The 11315-nt window shown below is 36.6% G+C and overlaps 2 protein-coding genes across 2 annotated transcripts; one reads left to right on the top strand and one right to left on the bottom strand.

Moving 5' to 3' along the window:
• Positions 1–4829: 4829 nt before the first annotated feature.
• On the bottom strand, positions 4830–9911 carry zmat5 (zinc finger, matrin-type 5). The gene is made up of 6 exons (XM_084745941.1): positions 9760–9911; positions 7471–7644; positions 6811–6873; positions 6630–6710; positions 5945–6053; positions 4830–5845 (listed from the first exon to the last, which is right to left on the bottom strand). The coding sequence occupies exons 2-6, from the start codon at positions 7595–7597 to the stop codon at positions 5698–5700; spliced, it is 528 nt and encodes a 175-aa protein (XP_084602067.1). The 5' UTR covers positions 7598–7644; positions 9760–9911; the 3' UTR covers positions 4830–5697.
• A 5-nt stretch (positions 9912–9916) lies between these two features.
• uqcr10 (ubiquinol-cytochrome c reductase, complex III subunit X) lies at positions 9917–10641 on the top strand. The gene is made up of 2 exons (XM_084745942.1): positions 9917–10083; positions 10287–10641. The coding sequence occupies exons 1-2, from the start codon at positions 9943–9945 to the stop codon at positions 10335–10337; spliced, it is 192 nt and encodes a 63-aa protein (XP_084602068.1). The 5' UTR covers positions 9917–9942; the 3' UTR covers positions 10338–10641.
• The last annotated feature ends 674 nt before the right edge of the window (positions 10642–11315 follow it).

Here is an 11315-nt window from a genome sequence, read left to right as displayed (position 1 = left end):
GTTTTGAGGGAACTGTAATAACTTTGGTATCGCTAAAATTTTCACCACCATGAGGTTAAAATTCTATCATGTCCGAAACTTTATCCGCAAATTCATGTAAAATGAATGATATTCAGCCGCAGCTGCAGTTGCTGTGTTTAGTGCTACTTAACAAATGTTAGCATGCTCATATCTGCTGAACATCAATGTGTTAGCATAGTTTTGTTCCCTAATGCTCACCAAACATTGACAGATAATCAGTCAACAAGTCTAATAATAATAAGTCATAAATAAGCGAGTCAAACTTGAGTCTCCTGGGCTTGATCCTGATGAGAACTTTGACCTGACTCCCTAACGCCTTTCTACCGGAAAGCCCCTTCTAGCAGACAGCTTTCTGGGCTTTTTGACAGAAGATTTTTGCCAGAAAAGGCTTTCTGGCAGAAAGTCCTGAGGCCACACTTGTTCCATGCTTGCTAGCATTTAGCTCAAAGCTCTGCTATGACTATGTACAGCCTCTCACAGCAGCTGGATGTGACACTACACAGAACATGCAGAGGGTGTCATGAAATCATTCAAATTATTTTTCATTAAATACTGCATCAACTGTTACATATATTATATTAAAGGATCATGTTATTTTCCAGTAAGACCCAGCTCAGCTTAAACTGACGTAAAGGCACATGATATTTACAAGTTAAGACATGACAAGAAGAAAAATGCCAAACTTTTCCACTATGACAACGAGAAGTACAAAAAAACCCAACATTTGGAATAAACTGGTGAACAAGCACAGGAACACGCTGGACAGCACTGCCGAAAAGAAAGACGGAAAAAAAGAGAGGGCCTGACTGACATGTGGACGTTACACAAGCTGTGAACCCCTGTCAGCTGATCTGCAGAGAAATCCCACAGTCCATTTCTAAAGATGTCACGCTTTTCTAAAAAATTAATGGGTTTGTTTTAAAGCTCAGAGTGAGCCTTTGTGGCTGAGCGGCTTGGGATTGATTTGTAAATCAAACTGCTGTTTTCCCGGTGAACGGTAAAATCCAGTAAAAAGCAGCAGGACACAGAAGGAAATCCCTAAATCCCTTGAAGAAATATCAGACAAGAGTGTCTGCATGGGTATTTATGCAAAAAGACCAGACTTCAAGACTTCAGAAAATTAAAGTGATAGTTCAGATTATTTGAAATGTGGTTGTACAAGGTACGAATCCATAGTCACTGTATTACTTTCAGTAGGAGTAGGAGCAGGAGTACCGGTGTAAGAAGCTAAGCAATGTACTGCTGTATATTAAGAGCCAGTCACAGCAGCTTAGCTTCCTACACCGGTACTCCTGCTGCTTCTCCAAACTGTAATACACTGACTACATATAAGTACCTCACACAACCTCACTTCAGATCATCTAAACTACCTCTTTAACCTCTCGACCATCACACATCTGTTTCATATTCAGCCTGTCACGACACATGCACAATGTCGCTGCGTATCTCGAGTCTGTGCGTCTGTCACGGGCGCCACATACCGAGCGCTGAACTGAACCGCTGTATGACCCGAGCTACCAGCTGTGAACAAATTCACCACCACAACTTTACGTTTCGACAAAAGAACTAGGTGTTAACTGTCATGTTTATATCAAATGAAGAATATTCAATTCACACGACGCACCTGCATGTACATTAAACTAGAGATAATTGTGTGTTCTGTGTGAGATCAAATTTTGAATTCTGATGTATGTATTCAAATAATTATGCAATTTGTATAGTGATCATTGCAAAAAAAAAAAAAATCTCAGTATTTGACATTTTCCTGTAAATGTCGAATTTTTGTGGATGTGCTGATGATATCAAAACACTAAACACTTTGCAGTATGCTGTGAAAAATAATTTAACATATCATGAAAAATGTTGTTTTCTGGCTTTTACATGGACCACCAAAACAACATATTGTTTAAACTATAACATTCTTATATTTTCTTACTTGAAAGTGATACATTAAATCTATGTGATTTTATTATGAATGTAAGCATAATGTTTTGTATAAAACAATACAAAAATATACAAAAACAAATCAGGTTTCTGATGTATAATTTCCAGGTTGACTGGACATATTCAGATACAGATTCTTGTGTGTATTAAGACCATGCACTTACATTAACTTTTCTGATTTGTTAAGATTCATTTTTCAGAATGATTTCTTTAACAAATATTTGTCAGATTTGACAAGTTTTACGAAATTCTATATATTTTTTCTTGCTCTTTTTATCTTAAAGTTTATCAAAGCTATATCACGAGAGGGAAAAGTGTGGAAATCATTCTGGCAATAAAACTGATATTTTATTTCGTGTATAGTAGCTGTTTATGTATGAACTACTTATATGACATCACATTACCTCCTCATGTGGACATATCATGTAAGGTATGGGGTTTTGTGTGAATGTAAAATATAGTTATTGTGTCAGATCTTGTCTTTAAGACATATAAGCAAATATTGTGTCCTATTCTGTATGTTAGTGTTTTAATGAGCAGATTTATGTACACTTTGTCTTAATTGTTGTTATTATAAATTTGATTTGGACTGTGGATGTCTTCTGTTCCGTGCCTTTGTCATTTGGAGTAAAAACTGCACTCTCATGCCTTGACTTCAAGTAGCTTTAGACAGACTTTTAGAAAGATGGGAGATCCATTTTACAAAATCATTACCTTTGACAAAAATGAATCTAATGTTTAATGTATTTTTGAATTGAAATGACTCATCAGTAATCCCAGTACCAATAAGTATTCATGTATTATCTTTCTGTCCCCCCTGGTCTTGATAAAAAATTTCTCTAACTTCCCAGTTAATATTTGTTGTACCATCCTGCTGTGTGACATTACAAGTAAGTTTAATGTCTAGATTGAGAATATCCAGCTGTTTTCTTTCTGTAACTGTTACTGCACATGTAGAGGTTACTGCATCAGTTATACACTAATGTAAGTGGTGTCTAGATGCATGTAGTCCAATAAAAAACAAAGGCATTGAAAATGAGCCGGCCGTCTGTGGTTTTCTGTTTCGAAATGTGACATTGTACTCGACATTAGTGTTAACAGTGTGGTGCAAATGCACACATTAAATGGGCCTTTTTTAAAAAAGACATGTCTAATTCTGCTTTAATTTGTAACCAAAAAGGATAAAAGAGAGGAAGAGCGGGTCTGGGTGGGGACGCTTTTCAGGGAAACATAGTGAAATTCTGAATTCTTTCCTCATTCGACAATTTCAGATCAGAGGGGAGAACAGTCAGGATGTGTTGGTGTGATGGCCCTGATGGTGCGGCATCTGGCATGTTAAGCACGCATTAGTAACAGAGCACAGCAGCACACAGCCTGCAGAGAGGGAAAAGGCTATTTCCTTGCAGCTATATGGTGGTACAATAAATGTAGTGGCATTTATACAAGCGCCCGGGTTTTGGAATTAAGAATTACTGAAGTTGTAAACTAAAGGCTAACAAGAAAGTGTAGTGAGCACAGCAGCAATGGACATGAAATATTTAAGATGTAAGAGGATTAGGTCCAGGATAAGGAGGTGTAGTGTCATTTTCTTCAGTGTTATTAGATTCGAGTCATGACTGCTCGAGTCAAATTATCAAGGTGCCATTTGAGGACCCAAATTATTCAAAAGAGAGAACCAAACAAGCTTCAGAGAGCATGATAAGATCCAAACTTGCCTTAATGAGCATTTGAACTATTGATTGTCTACAAGTAGAGTGAGATTTAATAGATACAAATGACTGCTGCAGAGGGGAGCGAGTGTGAAAGGGGATTACAGGGCGAGAAGTTCCAGCAATAAATAAAGCCACAAGCTCAATACCATGGCAAACTATGAAGGATTTTCCCAAAACAAAAACAATGCATAGACTCATACAACAATAGTCTTTCTCAGCAATCCCCAGAGACCCCACCCTCCACCCACCAGTTTTTATTTTCTCACTGCTTTGCTGTGCTCAGGACACTTTACCAACTCAAAACGTCAATATTTGACATCCTGAGAATAAGACTCGACAATTAGAGATCTTTTCGGTGTGTTTACACACAGCAACTGACAAATCCTACTCATTCTACCTTTAAATATGGCTGAAAATTACATTTATTGAACTTTCTACCTTTACAGCATAAGCTGTATTTAAAGGTACCTTTATGGGATTTTCTTGTAAACAAACAAGTTATGTTTACATTGAGTGTTTCTCACTAAAATGTTTGTGTGTGTGAGGTATTGCATTTGCAACATTAATTTTTACTCCTTTTTTTGATCCATCTTCTTCCTCACTGCCTTTGTTAGCCTGTAATGATAAAGAAAAGTTTGATGCTAACAAAATGGGGAACCTCAAGTAAAAACATAGCTCCATAGTGCCACTGGTGGTCAGAAATACCCAGGGTGTCTTAAACAAAGTAAGAAGGGGGGTATAAGGACCAATGTGTAATGGGCAGTGAACTCGCAGATTGCAAACATCATCTCACTCTCCTCTTCCAAGCATGGAGGAGAAACTGTGGTGTCCATAAAACTCACACAAAGAATTAAAGTTTGTATCTAAAGTCAGTCTTTGGTAACATGGCAGTCTCCACAGAAGAGGAGCTACACACTCGGTGGATATAAAGAGGTCATTCTAAGGTAACAAAAACCCAATTATTCTTATTTTCAGATGACTATACACTAATAAAAATATACTTGTGAATATCACATTGAATTATTCTATATTCTGCCAATAAATCCCTGTTAATCTTACACACTGGTCCTTTAAGTTCCATTTAAGTAAGAGACATCTTTTACACAGGATACCTTGCCAAGACAGCAGAATAAGAGTTACACAAACGGATACAAACAGAATAAAAACACAATTTAATGAGGATTGTGCTGTTAATACACAGCAGTTGTGAAAACAGTTTAAGGTATATACATCTCAGCATAGCTGCCTTTGAGAGGGAACAGCCTAATTGAGGATTCAAAAAGGTTAATGATAATTATAAAACCATTAGTCTCAAATCCAAGGGATCAGCATGAATCTTGCTGATAAAACTGTATCAATAAACTTCCCAGGTATAAAAAACTTTCATGATGAAATTTAATCCAGATCACTGGTTTGTCATCTTTACTATTTAGGAAGTAAAATGGTGTTTTCCAGCGGCTGGGTTAGAAATAAAATTTAGTCAGATCAGTGATTCCCCTGTGACGCAGCAGCACAGGATTACAATAAATAAAAAATTATTTCCATCTGCTGAGCAATCCTCTGTTCCTTTTGGGACTTCATGACGTCAAACGCAGCTCCTTAGAAGAGTCTCACTGAAGGTTATTTTCGGATTCGCCTCGCTGTGTTTTAAAAATGTGTGTTTTATGTAAATACATTTTTTTATCAGTTTAAAGCTGTTTTTTTTTAACTGTTGACTTCATTTCTCACAAAAGAAACTTGCAACAGTATGATCCAATAAATTAATAGTGTAAATTCAAAATTAAACCAACATGACCTACATACTATGCAGCATATGAAATATACATTTTATTCCCATTTTTAAAATGAGAAACAGCAACAAACAGATTTTCAGTATGAACTGAAAACCTCACGCAGACCTCAGTGCTTGAAATATGAACCTGACACGTCTCTTAAGAACATATGTATTCTGTACCATTCCTCCTTCTATCAATGTCTCATATCCACTTTGCACTGATTTGCACCACAAAGTGAATATCGCTCAACCCCATTCTGTGTTCACTTTGACTTTCCATCCTCCTGGAGGAGGAGGTAGAAGAGAGGGTGGAAGGTCAGGAATTGAGAGGAGCTGCTGAGGCACGTCACTTTCGTCTTGGCCCTCTTCACTGTCTTCCTTCGTTTTTAGATCTCTGCAGAGAGAAAATAATTGAATAGTTGAATTCAACATCAACAGGAATAACCATTAGTCATGCTAACCATGTATGATACACAAAAACGGATGTGCCTACCCTTTGGTGGTGAGGGCAGTCTGCTTCTTTTCCCTTCTAGTGAGCCATTCTTCTACACTTCGCTCAGGCATGATGCTGTCTACAGAGTCCTCTCTGAGCTGCCTTTCATCTGAAAGAAATGAACATGTGAACATGTTCACACAGTAATCTGCATTAAATTTACTTGACAATTTGTATGTTATACTTGTATACTATTCCATGACAATCCACTTCAACTCATTATTAAAGAATCATTTAGAGAGATTGTAATATTTAAAAATGTAATCTTATCTATGCTCACATCACGTGTATGATTTTGTTTTTTTGTACGACTTTTTTTTACACTTTTATACTGCTTCTATACTGTTTGTACCGTCACTGTTTACCTTTATAATACACACAGTAGATAGATAACACTACCTCATCATATTTATCATGTTTATTCATCTGGTTTCATCCTTGTTCTTGTTTATATTTTTATCTTCTTGTTTTTCTTACCTTTTTTTATCTCGTTTTCAATAGCTGCTGGTCTCTGAGCGCTACCAAACATAATTTTTTTTTATATGACGAAAATGACAAATAAAGTGCGTTATGTCTCATGCCCTCTGCATTAAATGCGGCACATTGCTTTGGGGTTCTTTGAAGTATTCATTATAGAAGTTCTCAGTCATGTGGCAGACAGCACTACTGTTTGGCTACAGCTTACCTTCCACCTGTCTTTTTAAGTTAAACAGATCCTCTTCGGACATGTGAGAAAACCTGCAGTTAGGGCCAAAGTCACAAATTCCTACGCAGACAAAAAAGGGGGAAAACAAGATGATTATCAAAAGGCATTTAATATAATTTCCTCGTTTTTGGATAGATGTAAGATTAAGCTGCTCTGTTACCTTTTTGGAGAAATTTCCTGCAGGGTTTCTTTGTTTGCTCGTCATACAGGATGGCTGAAGAGTCTGTAAAAAGAAAACTGTGTGCGTGCTTATTAATTCTCCAGTCAAAATATTCTACATCTCTTTGAAAACTTAGCTTTTTTAAATAATACATTATGGTACACAGTATTTGTATTAGTTACATACTAGTTAAAAAATACATTTACACTAAATCATCAAGTGTCATAAAAATATAACATGGAATTTATTTACTTTAGGGAGGATTAAAGGATTAAAGTCCAGATGAAAAGCGTCTCAAGAGTATCTAGTTTCTGTAACGTGACATATTTCAGAGTGAAACAGGATAGGCAGGGGGGACATAATGTTTATTTCTTGAATCTTAGACCTGTGCTGCTAAAAGCGGAAATTTGGTGGGTGGATGTCATGATATTATCAGTTGGTTCAAGCCTCTGTAAACACATGTGATACTGTTTTAGCGGAGGATAACATGATTGGCTTTTGATATATGAATATAAAGGAACTGATTTCTTAAGATATTTTTGACATATATATGGCGTTTTTGTGGACTGAAAAACTTCAATCGGCATGAGGATGAGTAGATAATGACTGAATTTTCATTTCTGGGTGAACTATTCCTTTAGGGAGCAACCGCTGTCTCACCTCTAAAATGGTCAAACCAGGCCTTTTTAGCTCTGTGATGTTGAACACCATTCAGATGGTTCTTCCTGTTATGCATGTTGTCCTGAAAGGATCGGTCACAGTAGTCGCAGTAGTATCTCTTCCCCATGGTGCCGTTTCTGTGGTCAAAGCAGCAAGATGTCACCTTTTAGATCTCTGAAAGACAGTGAATAGAAAAAGAAACAATTTTACATAACTGCTCTGTCAACACATGGTGAGTGAATTGCTGTGCTAAGTGAAATGGTTTCTGTGTGATACTACAACATCAATTGAGTGAGCATTGCCATGTTAAGCATCATTACGCACAAGCAAAACAACACAAACTCTTTCCTAGCAGACTTTTTATGTACAGTCATCAATAAATGTGTTGTTGTTTTTTTGATTGATGGATTAATTGTTTTGTCTATAAAATGCGAGTAGTCAAAAATGTCTGCCACAATTTCTCATATCCCAAGACGAGATTTTCAAAACAGTCTAAAATCCAAATATTGTTCATTTACAATGATAGAAAACAGAATGGCAGCAACCCTCACATTTAAAAAAGCTGCAAAATATAAATCAGTTTTAGAATGTATACTTAATTCCCTTTCAATTCACTAATCCAATTCAAATAACTCTTCAGCACTAAAAAGTAAAAAAAAAAAGCACAGTATGAAGTACACTGCAGATCTAATTTATGCTTAATCATGCATGGTCCTAGTATTCATCTGTTTTGACAGATCTGTTTGTGTGATAGACCTGTTTTGACATTTGAGATTTCCCAATCAATGCAAGTCTTTCTACATTTACTTAAAGTAATCATGGTCTCATTTGTTTATTTGTTTGTTTACTTTTGCACTAAATACTAATAATTCATGTAAAAGTCACACATGTAATTACAGAATTGGCCTTGGACTAAAAATGATTATATGAGAGGCACAAAGTGGAACCAGGATAATATCTACTGTCAGGAACATCAGCAATAATTAAAAGCAAGGCAGGTGGTATTAGTAGCATTCTCTTGCTGCCATCTACTGGTTAATAATGGAGGTGCCTCATTTCCAGTTTCTCTTGGGTGCTTTGGTACATCATTTTTATTTTGCAAAATAGGCAGAGCATTTCTCAAAACAATTAGTACAAATGGCACCACACATAGGATTATCTGCAAAAGGCTGTACCTTGCTCACAATCCCGAGTTTATCTCTCAAAAGAAAATATTGATGTCAATGAACATGTCAGTGCCATCAGAATGACAAATCCTTGTGTCATTATTTGCAAACAAGATAGTCAAAATGCTTAGCCATGCTGTCAATATAACAGTGTATTATAGGTATTTTTGATGTAACCTAAAATTTGACTAAGGTTTTGATTGAAAATGCACAAGGCTGCACTTTTTCTGGCATATATCAATTTACGCAAACATTACAAAGTTACACATTATGGAGGAGATTGCAAGAGACTGGACAGGATTCACATTAAGGCCTTTACTGTACTACTTTTATTTGACACTTGAAAAACCATGTCATTAGTTAATTAGTTATTAGTTAATAGACAGTACTGTTTAATAGCACTGCATAGTACAAATGAGAAAAAAAAGACAAAATAAGAAATGTAAACATGAGAAACACCCATTAGGCATAATTGTATATGCATTTACCATAAAAACTGTACCAGAAAAGTATAGAAAATTTGCTTGTCAGACTATAACAGCTGGTTCAATCATTTTGCAAGTAGAAAGTTAAGCAATCGACAACTACCTAGTTTTTCTTTGTCTGGGAAAGACTATCCAACAAAGAACCAGAATAAATTGTACATAATCGTCAGCATGTATGTGCCAAACGTTTGCAAGTTCATAAGAATATAGACTTGCTTTTATGGCTTGAATGAGTGACTAGCTGATATGGTGGTAGAACAAATACTATACCAGTTTTAAGAATTTATATTCTGATCTGAGAAATGTACCAACGCAACTGACGAAAGACTTTTATTTACTACTTAACTTTTATTTTGAATATGCCTTGCTATGACTTCATCTTCTACTCTGAGAATACAATCATCCAAAGTCTGAAGGTTCAACAGCAAGAAATACAGTAATCGTGTAAATGGGAGGTTCGATAATCGACATAAACATTATAAAATCCTTAGCGATAAATATTATAGTGTTTGTATACCGTGACATAACGTTAACATAATGTTAGCTAGCTTGCTAACTAGCTCACATTTGTTGTTACGCGGAGGAACGTTTGTTTCAAACCCTGCATACACTGAATTTAAACAATAAAGAGCACAAACCATTTGACGAAACAATGCACTCCACTTTGAGTAAAATTTCACGTTAGAAAAAGAGAAAACGCAACAAATTCCTCAAGTACGGTGTCCTTGCAGGGCCATTTAGCGTTCAACACATTTCTCGAGCGGAAGCGTCTGCCTGAGTATCCGCTCTGGCGCAGTACGCATGCGCATTACACCACCGACATGGCGCTGGCAAAGTCCGTCTACAATCTGCTCTTCAGGAGAACGTCCACTTTCGCTATAACCATCATGGTTGGAGCGGTTTTCTTCGAGCGACTATTCGACCAAGGTGGCGACGCGATTTTCGAGCAAATGAATCGCGGGGTAAGTTTGTAATTTGGTGTTTTACTGCTTGTTTTATCCTGACCTTGTAAGCAGAGGGTGAAGCGGTGCTATCGTTAGCTAGCTAAGCTAGCTTGCCCGCTAAGCCGACCAATCAGATCTTTTAGATCTGTTTGTTGATTCTGTTAATCTGTTTATACAACCTGTTCAACCTGTGTAACGTTTTTATTTGTAATTTACTGTAGAAATTATGGAAACACATCAAGCACAACTACGAGGAAAAAGACGAGGAATAGGACGCGGCCCGGGGTTATCTAAGGCTGAAGTGCAACTGTTGTCACACTTCCTCCATCCATTCTCCCTGCCTGGACTCCAACACCTGAATCAAGCATCAGTCAACATGGACAATTTGCTCAAAGTCATGCCCAGGCTGGCAGCGGCTACCAGGGGACCTGTGGGAGCTGACTGACAGTCCAGATCGCCACCTTACAGATGGAGCAATGGATCTTGTCACCTCGTCCCCCTTCTCTGTTGTTGTTTGTAATGCCTTCGTTCTCCTCAGATTGTAAATGGTTAAATTAAACATGTGTTAATGTCGTATGAATTTTGCAATGTTTTGATTTATCATATCGTTAATGGCATGTGTGCCAAGCATATTTATTAGATTATACTGTCATTTTTTAGCCTTCTTTTATTTAACGTTATTAGTAGTACACACAAGACACATTATGTCATTTCAGATTGTGTCAGTTGCCTCATACAAATTAATGAGTAACTTGGAAGGGTTATTGTATAATGCACTTACTTCCAGTACAACTGATCATTTCTGTTTACCAACCGCATGGTTGCAGTCATTTACAAAATATACAATGATCAGATACTTGTGTCCTTTCATAGGTAATCAGCTGTTTTATAGGCTTTAGAGCTGCAACTATTAGCCAATTCATTGATTATTTGTCAGTGTTTAAAAAAAAAATCCAGATACTTGTTTTCAGTCTTGTTTTAGAGAGAAAATGTCCAAATTTCTGATTTCAGACCCTCAAATGTGAGTATATTCTGGTTTGTTTAGTCTTCTATGAGAGTAAACGGAATATTCTTAGGTTGTGGACAAACCTGACATTTGAGGATGTCACCTTGAGCTTTGGGAAATGGTGATAAACCTTTTCCACCATTTTCTGAACAGTCAATTGATTAATTGTGAAGATGATCAAGAGATTAATCAATTATATTAATAATCATTAGTTGTGTGTATATATATATATGTACATACATAT

This window comes from Lutjanus erythropterus, chromosome 20 (genome assembly GCF_056507025.1).
Source record: "Lutjanus erythropterus isolate fLutEry1 chromosome 20, fLutEry1.hap2, whole genome shotgun sequence".
NCBI classification, from domain to species: Eukaryota; Metazoa; Chordata; class Actinopteri; order Lutjaniformes; family Lutjanidae; genus Lutjanus; species Lutjanus erythropterus.
This window is presented reverse-complemented; position numbering and strand designations above follow the sequence as displayed.